The sequence below is a fragment of the Mytilus edulis genome, chromosome 4 (assembly GCF_963676685.1).
Source record: "Mytilus edulis chromosome 4, xbMytEdul2.2, whole genome shotgun sequence".
In the NCBI taxonomy this organism is placed as follows: domain Eukaryota; kingdom Metazoa; phylum Mollusca; class Bivalvia; order Mytilida; family Mytilidae; genus Mytilus; species Mytilus edulis.
Genome location: NC_092347.1, coordinates 17,265,384 through 17,277,831, shown reverse-complemented (window position 1 = coordinate 17,277,831; position 12,448 = coordinate 17,265,384). Strand labels below are relative to the sequence as shown.

The window sequence follows — 12,448 nt, the reverse complement described above, 5'->3', positions numbered from 1 at the left end:
GCAATGCATTAGCTTAGTATGGTATTTTTTGTATGCTGAACAACAGAATAATAGATAAGTAATTCATTTCATGTTTCGTTAACATGACAAAGTGCCCCTAGTAGGGCAATTTCTGCTTCCCCTCTCAGAGCACATGAAATCCCCTTAGTGTTGATAATAGTTATGCTTGGATTCGTGATGCTCAATATCTTAATTTGTGTCAGGGTAACAAGACAGGTTCCCCGAGTAGGGCAGTGTCTACTTCCCCTCTCGTGCCATCAAAGGTTCCCTCAGTGTTTGGTTGGGTTTGTGTTGCTCAATATGTTTGGTTAAACATGACCACGGTTCCCTTTAAGGGCAGTGTCTGCTTCCCCTGTCAGAGCACATGAGATCCCCTAAGGGTTTGGTTGGATTTGTGATGTTCAAAATTTTATTTTGTGTTTGGGTAACCGGACAGTTGCCCCTAGAAGGACAATGTCTGCTTCCCCTTAGCGTTTTGGTTGGGTCTGTGTTGCTCCATCTTTAATTTTTCTGTGTAGTGTTTTGTAAAATTGTTTGTCTTTTTTTCATCGTTTTTCAAGTTTTGCAGTTGCTCTAACAGTTTCTCTCAACTTGTGAATTTTGAATGTTTCTTAGTTTTCTCTACCTCTTTTCTGATAAGTAAGTATATGTACGTTTATGGGTTCTTGATTAGATTAATAAAATTCTTATCTTATCTTATCTGTACCAGTAATAATAAATATACAATGACAAAAAGACAAATATTTTGAACAATTATTTTTATTAAAACATGACAAAAATGGAATGACTAGACATGAGGTTACTTACAGTCACATGTTAACTGTATAACAATTGGATTTCATAGTAACAACAAAATATCAATGAGTCCAACATGATCAATGGAGTGCTGTACATTTATGTGGCACACTTTAAAAAAAATCACTAGTGTTTGGCTCTTCAGTGTTTCCTAACACTCACAGATTCAATTATTTTAACTTAACATCTCAAATTTGCTCTGGCATTCAATCATTAAGCACAAACATATAAATAACATTCTCTGTTTTCTCAATCATTAAACTTTACATATGAATAGTGATCTCTCTTGTACATGTACATTTGTACTACAATTCAGAATGTTTTTGTTTGTGGTTCGCTTTTTTTTTAATGTTCAATAGACGAACAAATATAATGCAACAGATTTTAACGCACTTTTTACAAGATCTTAATATTTGTCTAGACTAACGATTTCATTGTTGGTCAGATTAATGATATTATTTTGCAAAGCTCCCAATTCAACCTATTTTTTTTTCTAATCAGCAAGTTTATTTCTTTTTTTTTTTGCTAAAATTTTGAAAATTAACTGCCTACAAACTGACAATTTTTCCTCATTATAAAGCTTTGACTTTTTCTATATCAACAATTTTTGCAAGAAATAAAATGATAAGAAAGGATTTTAATGATTTAAATAAAATTTACATTTTTTGTGTGTCTGCAAGATAAGATATCATATTTATAAGAATTATAACATTTCATCAACACTGGATTTTATAAAAAGTCAACACTATAAAATAGATCCTGATGTTACATTGTTTATACAAACACAAAGATGTACAAAAATAAAAATTCTGGTGCCAACATTGATCATGTGGATGGTCAATCTTTGGTCACGCCTGATTAACAACAGTTTTCAAACTTTCTTCAAAGTCTTTGCATAATTGATTTTGAACACAACCATTGGATTCTCTAAACAAAGTACCTTCCACAGGCCAACCTTTACTTGATTAGGCAGTCGTTTTCCACAGTCACTATTGTTCAGGTGAAGTCTACTGTTGGTGACACCAGTACTGGAGACGACAGATTACCAAAATTATAGAAGGAGAATCCAGCTGGAACGGAACATGATCGACACGGTGATACAGGGGTCGGTGTTTTGCATAGAACTTCTTTTTCAAAGGTCAGCAACTGCTGCATAAAACTCAAATTTGGTGAAATCTCATGTTTCCTGGATTTCACATACTCAAAAGCTGTATTTAGATCAATTTTTTCGTTGTACATGATATATGCTAAACAAATAGTGGCGGATCGACTTATACCAGCATGGCAGTGAACCATAGTCTTTCCTCCACGGTATTTTTCATTGTCTGAAAAAATAAATATTTACAAATTAAATTTAATGTCCAATTCATGTGTTAATGATCCTGTCTCTTAAAAAATATTTATGCACCACATGAAAATAACAAATGCTTTTCACAATTGATACAAATTGTGCTGGTGTCTTTAAAAAAATCTGTCATTATAATTGAAAGACTATATGATACAATTACAGTTATCTGTATCATATTGGTAGTTTAATGGAATTGCCATTTAATCTCCAGTTGTCCTAAACATACATGAAATATTTGCCACTGGAGGACATTCATCCAAAAATCAATGATCTTATCTCAAGTTATTTGTGGGATCCTTCACGTTTATTTAAATTTTAAATCTTACCCTTTATACTCAGTTTCTCGATTGAAGGTTATTAAAAACTCTCGCTTTGCAGGAAAAAATGTTCAGTTTTAACATTATTTAACAATGAAAAGTTGTGAATTCCTTAAATTGACTGATTATTGCAAAAGCACTATTAATAGAATAAATAATGTTTAGGCTATCTGGCATGAGTAAGCTAATTGTAATGAATTTAAACTTTTGGAAACATCAGTACAGCAACCTAATGACAAAAGGCTCCAAAAATTGTACAAAAGTTGAGGTTTTCTAATACCTGTATACTATACATACCAATAAATTGGATGGCCTCTCTAAACCACTTGGCTAAATCTGTTGATCCATCATCTTCCACAGAAATTGTCTTGTATCGAAAGTCACTACAGAAATAGTTTTGGCACGTGTTGGAGACATTTAAGATTGCAGTTATTCCAAGATTAATCATTCCTTCTTTACATGAGGCATTAGCGGAGTTTCCAATATATAAATAGTCCTTTAGCATTATTGGCTCAGACTGAAAAAAATCAAAATCTCAAATATTAAAACAAAGCATTTACATGTTTCTCAATTAGGGATATTTAGGGAATGGCCATATAACTTCAAAAAGAGGGGGGTATGTTTTTTTTTTTCCTTTAAAAAATATTTGGTTCCCTTAACTTAAAACTTATATTGAATCCAGGTTTTCCCAAATATAGTGCTACATTTTGAAAAAAAAATTGATTGATAGCAAAACTAAAAAAAACTGACTCAGACAATAAACCATAGCCCCTTTGAAGTTAAACAGCATATTTTTGTTACGTTTTTGGGTGTTTTTTTTTCATGTTTTAAAACTTGGACTAGCTATTATACTAGTTAGTATGTAAAAAAGTCCTAGTAATTTGATAAGGTCATACGTTGTCAAAGTTTCGGAGTAAGAAGAAACGACATAAAATGAATACGATCCTGATTGAACAAATTTGGATGAAATTATTTTAAATTCTTGTGTGAATTGAAGTTTATATTATTTAGTTTTATTTTCAATGAAAGCATGTGTTGATGGGAATAAAAACTTTCTATTACCTGTGTGGAGTCTGTTCTATATAAGGCTCGTCGACAGGCTTTATCCATCTCTACCGTTGTGTCATGTACCTGTGTATAGTCGGAGGTCTGGCATAGATGTGGATATGTCTTTTGGAATTCTTTAAAACTACCTGAAATTTAAGACAACTATTTAGACATATGCATACATTTTAAAACGGCTAAAACATAGTTTAAATGTAGGTTTTCTAACTATAAAAATGTAGTTTTGTTAGTTGGTTCTTTCCAGTGGCGGATCCAGAAATTTTCATAAGTGGGGACCCACTGGCTTCCTCTTAGGAAGCCCGATTTCGTCACGCCTCAGTGATTCCCTATATAAGCAACCAAATTTTTTTCTCAAAAGGGGGGGGGGGGGCTAAATCCGCCTCTCGTTTCGATCTGATACTACTATATGGTAATCTCAGATTCAATCGAGGATTCAATACTAGCTTAATTAACTCCCAGTGACATGTTGACACATTTCACATATTTTTATGTAACAAGACAAATAGGAACGTTAAATCGGAGACAATATAATATACTATCATGTGTGTGTCTCTCTGGTTAAATAAGTATATAAAGATCTTAAAACGCAACGTATCTCTATTTTGTTCAGTTTGTCACAAACATGTTTAATTTGTTTTTATGACAAAAAAAGATTTTTATAATATTATTTTTTCTTCTTAGAAGATGAATTATTTTTATTACTGTTAAAATAAAATTTCGTTTGAAATCACAAGGGAGTCAGTATGGATGTATGTTACACCTCAGGTTAGACCGAATTTAACAACTTATTTACGGAAATGACCAATATTTCATCGGAAAATGTAAGATATTAGGTCACACCTGTATTTACGGATATGACGAGTATTTCACGGTAATATTTAATTTATAAGTTAACATATATCCGCCACCCGGTCATAAATATAACAATTACATACATGTAGATAAACAAATATATCAATTCCATACATGTAGGTAAACAACCTCTAATCACGATTGTTTGTAAACAAAACATGAAAATCGTGCATAATTTTATTATGTGGGATTGTCATAAATAAGCGGTTCGCCGCGAATTACTATGACTTAGTTGCATCTGGATCAGAGTCAATTAATTTCCTGTCATTTTGTTATGAATGAATTCAGCACCACAACTGATTGATCTCGGCTACGATTAAATCATAGCCCATCGATCTCTTTTTCCCACACTCCGGCCATTTTCATTCATGTTCATCAAAGGATAGGTTTTTCCTACAAAATGTAATTATTTGATTGTCAAAGTATCGACCGTTCATCAAACAAAAAAATACTCAACGGCAGTAATTTGTCCTTGGAACAGTTTTATCAATCGATTCCTAGCAGAAAAATCAATGCATAATGTCTTTTTGAGGCAATTCTGTGTGTGGGTGTCTCTATAAGGTATTAACATATAACTGTTCCGGGTTTTAATGAAATTATCCATTGTTATAATGCCTTATATTCAGGACTTAAAAGGCTTTGTTTTTATAATAACTAAGCGTTCTACATATGGTGGTCAAGTCTACATGTGGTGGTCAAGAAGGAGTGGTGGTCAGATATAAGTCATGTAAATTAATTGTCCGTAAACTGGTTCAACTTTTTATTTAAAATTCTTTGGAATTAATGTGGGAAACATTTAATAATTAATTAAATTGACCAAATAACACAAACAAATATAAAATGCATCGCTATTCATTTCTTAGATCATATGACTCTGCTTAGATAAAACATTCAGTTACACGTCAGTCCGCATCGCAGTTTTAAATTAAAAACGTGTGTTTCTTCAAAATTATATTCAATTGGTTTTCGTTCATGATTCAGATACGAAAATCAACGATTCATATATACCGTTGTCCATTAAATAAATCAAAATTTGAACCATCATATTCATTGGTCTCAGATCACTATTAATATTATTTTAATTATTCTATTTGGTTTGTTAATACAGTTACTATACACCAAATAGCTTTAGTTCTCACAAACAAGCCTCTGGAACATAGAAAATCATCGAAGTACAGATGTAATGTCATTATGAAAAAGGTAGGAATTTCTGAAGTACGCGAAATCGTTAGTTTTATAAAGTTTTCAGAGTTTGAACTATTTGTACTTAATTTATTTCACTCCCGGACCATTTGCAACAAGATTAAGTCTTTCAATATTTGCTATACCACTATGTACCGCATCTTAACATACAAAAACGTTACGGTGGTTCTTATGGTTTTTACTAGTCTTATACTTTCTAAAATTTAATTATGTGTTTTAAAAGATTTTAGAATGCTTTTAGGTATTAATCAACACAGCACTGGTTTAGACTATTGAAATAAAAAAAATCTATTGAAAATTACTGCATTCCCATTAAAAATATGACTTATTAAAAAAAATACGATTGCGAAACTGCATTGCTTAAATTCTTTTAAAGCATATCCATATCGTTATTCGAACCAGACAAAATAACTATATAGACAAACAAATTGAAGAAATGAGATATACAAATGTACACTGTTTGTATATTTCAATTATAACTGTATCAAATATAAATTTAATAAGATATACAAAATTATGAATTTTTATTTTATATATTTTACATTGAAATTTTAGAGACGACATCGAAATGACAGCGTGACATATAACGACCTTTAGCCATAGTCTCGTTTAAAATGAATTTGGTTGAGGTAAATGCGTATCTGTGCAAGGATCTGTACAACTCTTAACCGTACGTCCTTGATTTGTGGTTATGAAGTTTCCCCTTTTGTGTGATAAATATAGTTACAAATATCTGGTTTGTGGTTACTCCTACTATTTAGGGAAATCTCACAAAAAACTTGACTATCATATTTACATTTTCAAGTTTTAATTTCCCGTGTATATATTTATTTATCAGAAAATTTATTTAAGAAAGGAAATGTAGATTTTTGTGTACAAGGACGACACAAATACGATAAAAGTAAATGGCCCTGGTCCAGAACTGGAAATAGGACCAGCTGATTAATCCCGTTCCCGTTTTTAGTTTATTTTGCCTATGCGTAAAAACGGTATTAAGGATAAGTTTCCACGTCATTATTAGAAATTAGAGGATAAAAAAAGAGTTACAAATCAAGAACATACAATAATGTTTTATCAGTATGAAGTTATAAAATAGTTGGTAAGAGGTGCACCACCAAATTCTAATAAAAATAAAAAACCAAAAAAGTTGAAATTCAGAAAATTTTCATCCAAAGTTTCGACGTTAAAAGTTTTAATATTAGATGAAGTTCATAAACGATAGTCATCGTCCGTCATGCTTAATCTTGTAGAAGTTTTTATTGTATTTAACATTTTCTATATTAAGCATTTTTTTCTATCCTTTAAACTTGTATATTCTATTCTTCTATGTAATTGATGGTTATATCTTTGACCAAGTTTAAGCGTATATTTTAAGAAAGTAAAATGTATGACTCTGGTGTGTGTGACTTGATATGTCCTTTTACAGACGAAATGTAGAAGTTTGAGTCTTCTCTCATCATTTCAAGTTGCACGTTTCTAAATAATAATTCATAATGTATATTGTAACAATAACAAATCTGTATGCACTGAAACAATTAGGTTATTATATTTTTATTCAAATATCTAAATGCTGGACGGCGAAATATATAATTGGATATGCAGATACATGTATACTTGGTTATTGTAACTCAGTTTATGATACTGTCTAGCTTTCGTTATCATTGCATAACATGTCTTATACCAATCAAATATATTGTAATGTCATGTTGTACATAAAAGGTCCCTTCTTTCAGATAACAAATACTCTCATTCATTTCTATTTTTTTCATATTCTGTCGTTTGAATTTTATAATACATGTTTGAAAATTGTCAAAATGCAATGAAACAGTAAAAAATAATGCTTTGCATCAAGTTTCCCCTTGGAACATGTACTAAATGGCCTATCTCTATTATTTATTATATCTTTAGTTTTAATACAATTGAGGTTTGAAAAATTCGTACAAAAATGGCTACAGAAGGGTACATAAACCTTAACCGACACGATTTTTCCCACGCATTTTGTCCATTCATGATTGTTGAAATTTCCTTCTCAATGTAGCCGTAATTGTGATGAACACAGGATAATGTCCAAGAAAAGCCAGATGAACAACCGTCATTCAAAGTGTCAAAGTCGAAAGGCATTCTTATCAAATTACTATTGAACTTATTTCCGGTAATAAAATATTTAAATGGTGACAGCCAATTTAATTAACATATTCGGGGTAGAAACTGATTGTGTTGCTTCCGCAGGAAACAGATGATTTCCCTGTGGGAATTTGTTTATATTGCATTAATAATAGGGAGATAAATAATGAATACATTTAGTGTAATTATTTATTAATGATATTTGCATTTTATAATTTGTTGTACAGCATTATCGGGATTATCACACATTATTGTATATGTTAATCCTAGGTGAAGTTCTGGATATAAACTTTAGTTTAACATGTTAAATATTATGAAAAAAAAATGTTACGAAGTTTATCCGAATTGCGATTGCTTCCTGTTATGTCTTAATTTGATAATATATGTTAAATAAATACGTCCTTTGTGAGGTAAAAAGATTACGAAAATTGTTTTTATAATTTGAGGCCGTGATGCATGAAAATTTATAGGTCTTTATAAAGTATATGTAGAAAAACAGAAGAAAAAATATATTTTATAATTCATAATAAATTTATCATTTCTAAGCGGAGAAGAATAATTCTGTTTTCAACTTATTCAGGTGTAAATTCATTTGAAGTTTGTAGATCAACTAAATATGATGCAATATGTCTCTAGTAGAATATTATTTTAACCTGCAACAGGCTCTGTATAGAATACCAGTTGTAAAAACGCTAACACATGTAACATGTTATGCGTTCAACTACGACATGTTTAACTAATGGACAATATATGTATAGAAGCAGGGTACATAAATGGTCATACATCTTAGAGAAAACAAGATAAAACATGCTCAAAGATAAGCAGACTGATTTACATCTACTCTTATCTATAGGAAATGGTAAAAAAAAGATACACGTAACAAAACCGTATATAAATTAACATGTAAAAACGTTTAAAAAGAATATATGCAAATTTTATCTGGGAAAAGTTGTAAAAAAGATAAGACATTAATTAAACAACTTACTTTGAAGTATAAAACAGTTTTTGCTATTAACTAGTTTACACATGGAGGTCCATACAATAAACATATCAGACATCTCATCACCGTTCTGTAAGTAGGTTCCGTCGTCATACATGTAAATTCGTCCAATTTGTCCAGTTTTTAATTTGTTTTGTATTTCACAACCAAGCATCGATTCAAGACGAATTTTTCCACCGTTTCTGACTCTTCTTTTTAGGATAGGAGGACAATACACATTGCAAGCACCAATAATGTGATCTTCGTTGTAGGATAAATAGGATCTCGTATCAATTAATAAAATATTATCTGTAGATTCGGATAAATGCTGTTCCAGATTGTTGAAAAATGTATAGCTATTTATGAAATTCATTTTCATGACTTTCTCCTTGCTCTTCTAAAGTTGTAACTGAGATTTCATTCATAAACGAATCGTAAAATTTATGAATGGGATTATCAACAACCATTACAACTTCCGGTGAATTGATTAGATGATATCCAATCGCGATAAAGCCAAGCCTGAGCAAGGACCGCCCATTAGATATATTATCATCGTCATATTGATTAAATTTATTGATTGGTGTGGGAAATTATTAATAAAACCATGTCAATAACGGCACATTTGTATCAAAGAAATGTGTAGACTTTAATAATAATGTGATTAATGAGGCGCGTCCATTTGTATGAATGAAACACCTACAAATGAACAAAAATGGAAACCAAAATTCCCACAAGGCATTCATTGTCATTCATTCTCCAGTCAATTATTACTCCTACTATTTATAGTAACATCGTAAATTTGTAGTAACTGGAATTCCAGAGAAATATCGTTTGAAACACAGGCGTTTAATTTGGCACAGGATTTGGATACTTTCATTGTTTGAACTGAATTGTTAATTTTTTTCAAGTATAGAAAAATTAAGAGAGCATCAATCTTTAGAGGCTTTAAATTTAAATGTGTCTTTTTGTGATTCTTTTATGATTTACCAAACTATGCATGGGCCCTTAGAGGACAAATATAACAGTGGGCCTATGTGAATGATTAGACACACTTGCATAATAGTAATACGCACGCATATTTATATGTATATACATGTAAATATAACACTTCTAATAAATAGTCAGTCAACGACCTTTCTTACGAGGGCGTATAGTTACATACTTTAATTTCATTTTGGTCTTGTATACTTTTTAGACGTGTATTTATCCTTTTTCATGACCATCCGACGCCCTCATAAGTACGGACCGTCGTTGACTATTATTTTGTACATCCTCAGAATATATCTATATACGTGTGTATGCAAGTGTTTCCGTAATCATGTTTTCACAACTATGTAAATTGAACACACTATTTAATGGAATGACTGCCGTAGTTATGTGACCAGTCCACTGTAATAATAAACATTGACAAGGCAGGACAATGGAGTGACAAAAAATAAACACAATGACCATTTCATTAGAAAGAAAAAAAAAAAACTGCATCATGTTTGCATTCGGATTCTTTTTAAAATACGTAAATTCTTGCAGCTGATATTATAGCCAAAGATTTATCTGACGTCTGACGTCCTTTTCTAGTAATTCCTGGTGTCGTGGGGGCTGTGTCGCTCACCTAAATTGTCTATATGCATCTTCACCAATTATTTGCACAGGTACTTGTGGACAGGATACCCTTTGGATGCCCCTGAGTGGGAATATCCCGAATGACCCCCCATGTAGTTTAATTTTGATTTATTTTTTATTAAACGTTTATTTAAATTGTTTTCACTGGGAATATATGTCGAAGTTACTGACAAACAGCATTTGAGATTTTTTTCGACTGATATGTATTGGTATTGGTATTGGTTTTCCTGTTTAAATGAAAAGGATGAAAAATATAACAGGAATAAAACAGTGTAAAATGGAGAGTTGTCTCATTGTCCACATCTTCCTTATCTAATCCCTTAAAGTAGAAAAGTATGTTGTTGTTATTTTTTAATTTAAAATGCCATTGCCGCACTCCATAAAAATGATTTTATATTATCTAAATTATTTGAATTGATGGTTATAACTTATAAGAGTAACTAATATAACATGCACAAGTTCTAGTACTTTGTTGATAGATCATCTATTTAATAAAAAGTACGATAAGGATGTGTAAAGCATTTTCGATTTTTCTTTGAATTCGGTTGACCAATTTTCCGACAGACGACTGACATTATAATTATATATATCTTGAGAGATTAAACTTTTTCATTCGTTTTATATATTTCATCCTTTTCATTTAAACAAATACGGTACACAAAAAAATAATATATTTAGTGAGTGTGGTCTTATTCTTTACACCTGTCCTTTGTAATAATGGCCAATGTCAGTTTTACATTCATATGCAGTAATTAAAGATCTGTTCTTGCGAACTGCAAGTAAAAATTATAGTCCGAGAGTATAATCTGAAATCAATTTTATTTTGCATTCTAAACTCAACTGGTCTAGAGTTCTCATCATTTGGCGTCCGTCGTCCGTCGGCGTCCGCTAACCTTAACAAAAATTCTCTACATGGCCAAATTAGCAACAATCATCATTAAGGTATTCAGTTTAAGAAATGATGATGCGACCGATGACCCTGCTTGACAACCAACATGTTAGAATAAAGAACATATTGGTAAAATGCAAGTTTAGTAATACCTTTTGGTTTTTGGTTTTTTTTTTTATGTTTTTGCACATTATCTTGAAAAAAAAGTATATATAGGAAAAATTGCCAGCAAGGCCAGATCTGCAAAAAGTGAAATGAAAACGTCAGTCAACTCCTTATTTCAGTAACTACTCTTTAATGTCTTAATGTCCATTTAAAGGATTTTTGCTATTTCATATCTTGGAAAATATAAAGATAGGTGTTAATTGTTGTCATGCAAATTATTCAGTTAAACAATCGAACTAATATCAAAATTGTCATGATATGAACTTCTCCATGTTCAAACTAGATATTTCTGGAATTCTAGTTAGTACGAATTTACGATGTTTCTATAAATAGTAGGATAAATAGCTGACACGGCAATGGGTGAATGCCTTGTCAGAATTTTGGTTTCCATATTTGTTCATTTGTATTTGTTTCATTCACACACATGGACGCGCCTAATCAAGTTAATAAATCTTGAAAAATTTAACTTATAATTTCCACACCGCAAAATGATTCACAAGGTACGAATCGATCTAAAATTAAGTCAATATTATTAGCCTTTGCTAGTCTTGACAATCTTTTTAAACTTTGGTTCATAAGCATGTTTTGGAGTTAAGTGTGCATGGTATCCATTTCTTTGGTCTATTTAAGAACAAAGAAGATGTGATATGATTGCCAATGCGACAACCTCCACAAGAGATCAAATGACACAGAAATTAACAACTATAGAGGTCACCGTACGGTCTTAAACAATAAGCAAAGCCAATACCGCATAGTCAGCTGTAAAAGGGCAGAATACATTATTGTCTAGAAACCAGCTATAAAGCCCACATCTGTTGGTCAATGGCGGGTTTCTCGCTACGTTGAAGCCTGATTGGTGGCCTTGATCGGGGTTTTTTTCGGCTCGATCTTCGTTCGGATTGTTGTTTCTTTGAAACATTCCCCGTTTCCATTCTGTATTCTGTAAAATGGTTTTTGTATCCCTCATTGATTTTTTAGAACAGTTTGACTAATCGCGAACACATATATTCATCATTTACTTAGGAAGGGTCGATATTGTTTTTTACATCCGACAACTGTGTGTGGCCTTTAGAATCGATGAACAACCTTGG

General features: G+C 31.5%; 2 protein-coding genes across 2 annotated transcripts in view; both read right to left on the bottom strand.

The window, feature by feature from the left end:
- The window catches only part of LOC139521744 (coiled-coil domain-containing protein 172-like), a 388,671-nt gene that overhangs the window by 167,761 nt on the left and 208,462 nt on the right, over positions 1-12,448 (bottom strand). The gene's annotated exons all lie outside the window — the stretch shown is intronic.
- Positions 744-9,452, bottom strand: LOC139521743 (dual specificity protein phosphatase 1-like). The gene is made up of 4 exons (XM_071315311.1): positions 8,690-9,452; positions 3,523-3,653; positions 2,758-2,977; positions 744-2,120 (listed from the first exon to the last, which is right to left on the bottom strand). The coding sequence occupies exons 1-4, from the start codon at positions 9,060-9,062 to the stop codon at positions 1,792-1,794; spliced, it is 1,053 nt and encodes a 350-aa protein (XP_071171412.1). The 5' UTR covers positions 9,063-9,452; the 3' UTR covers positions 744-1,791.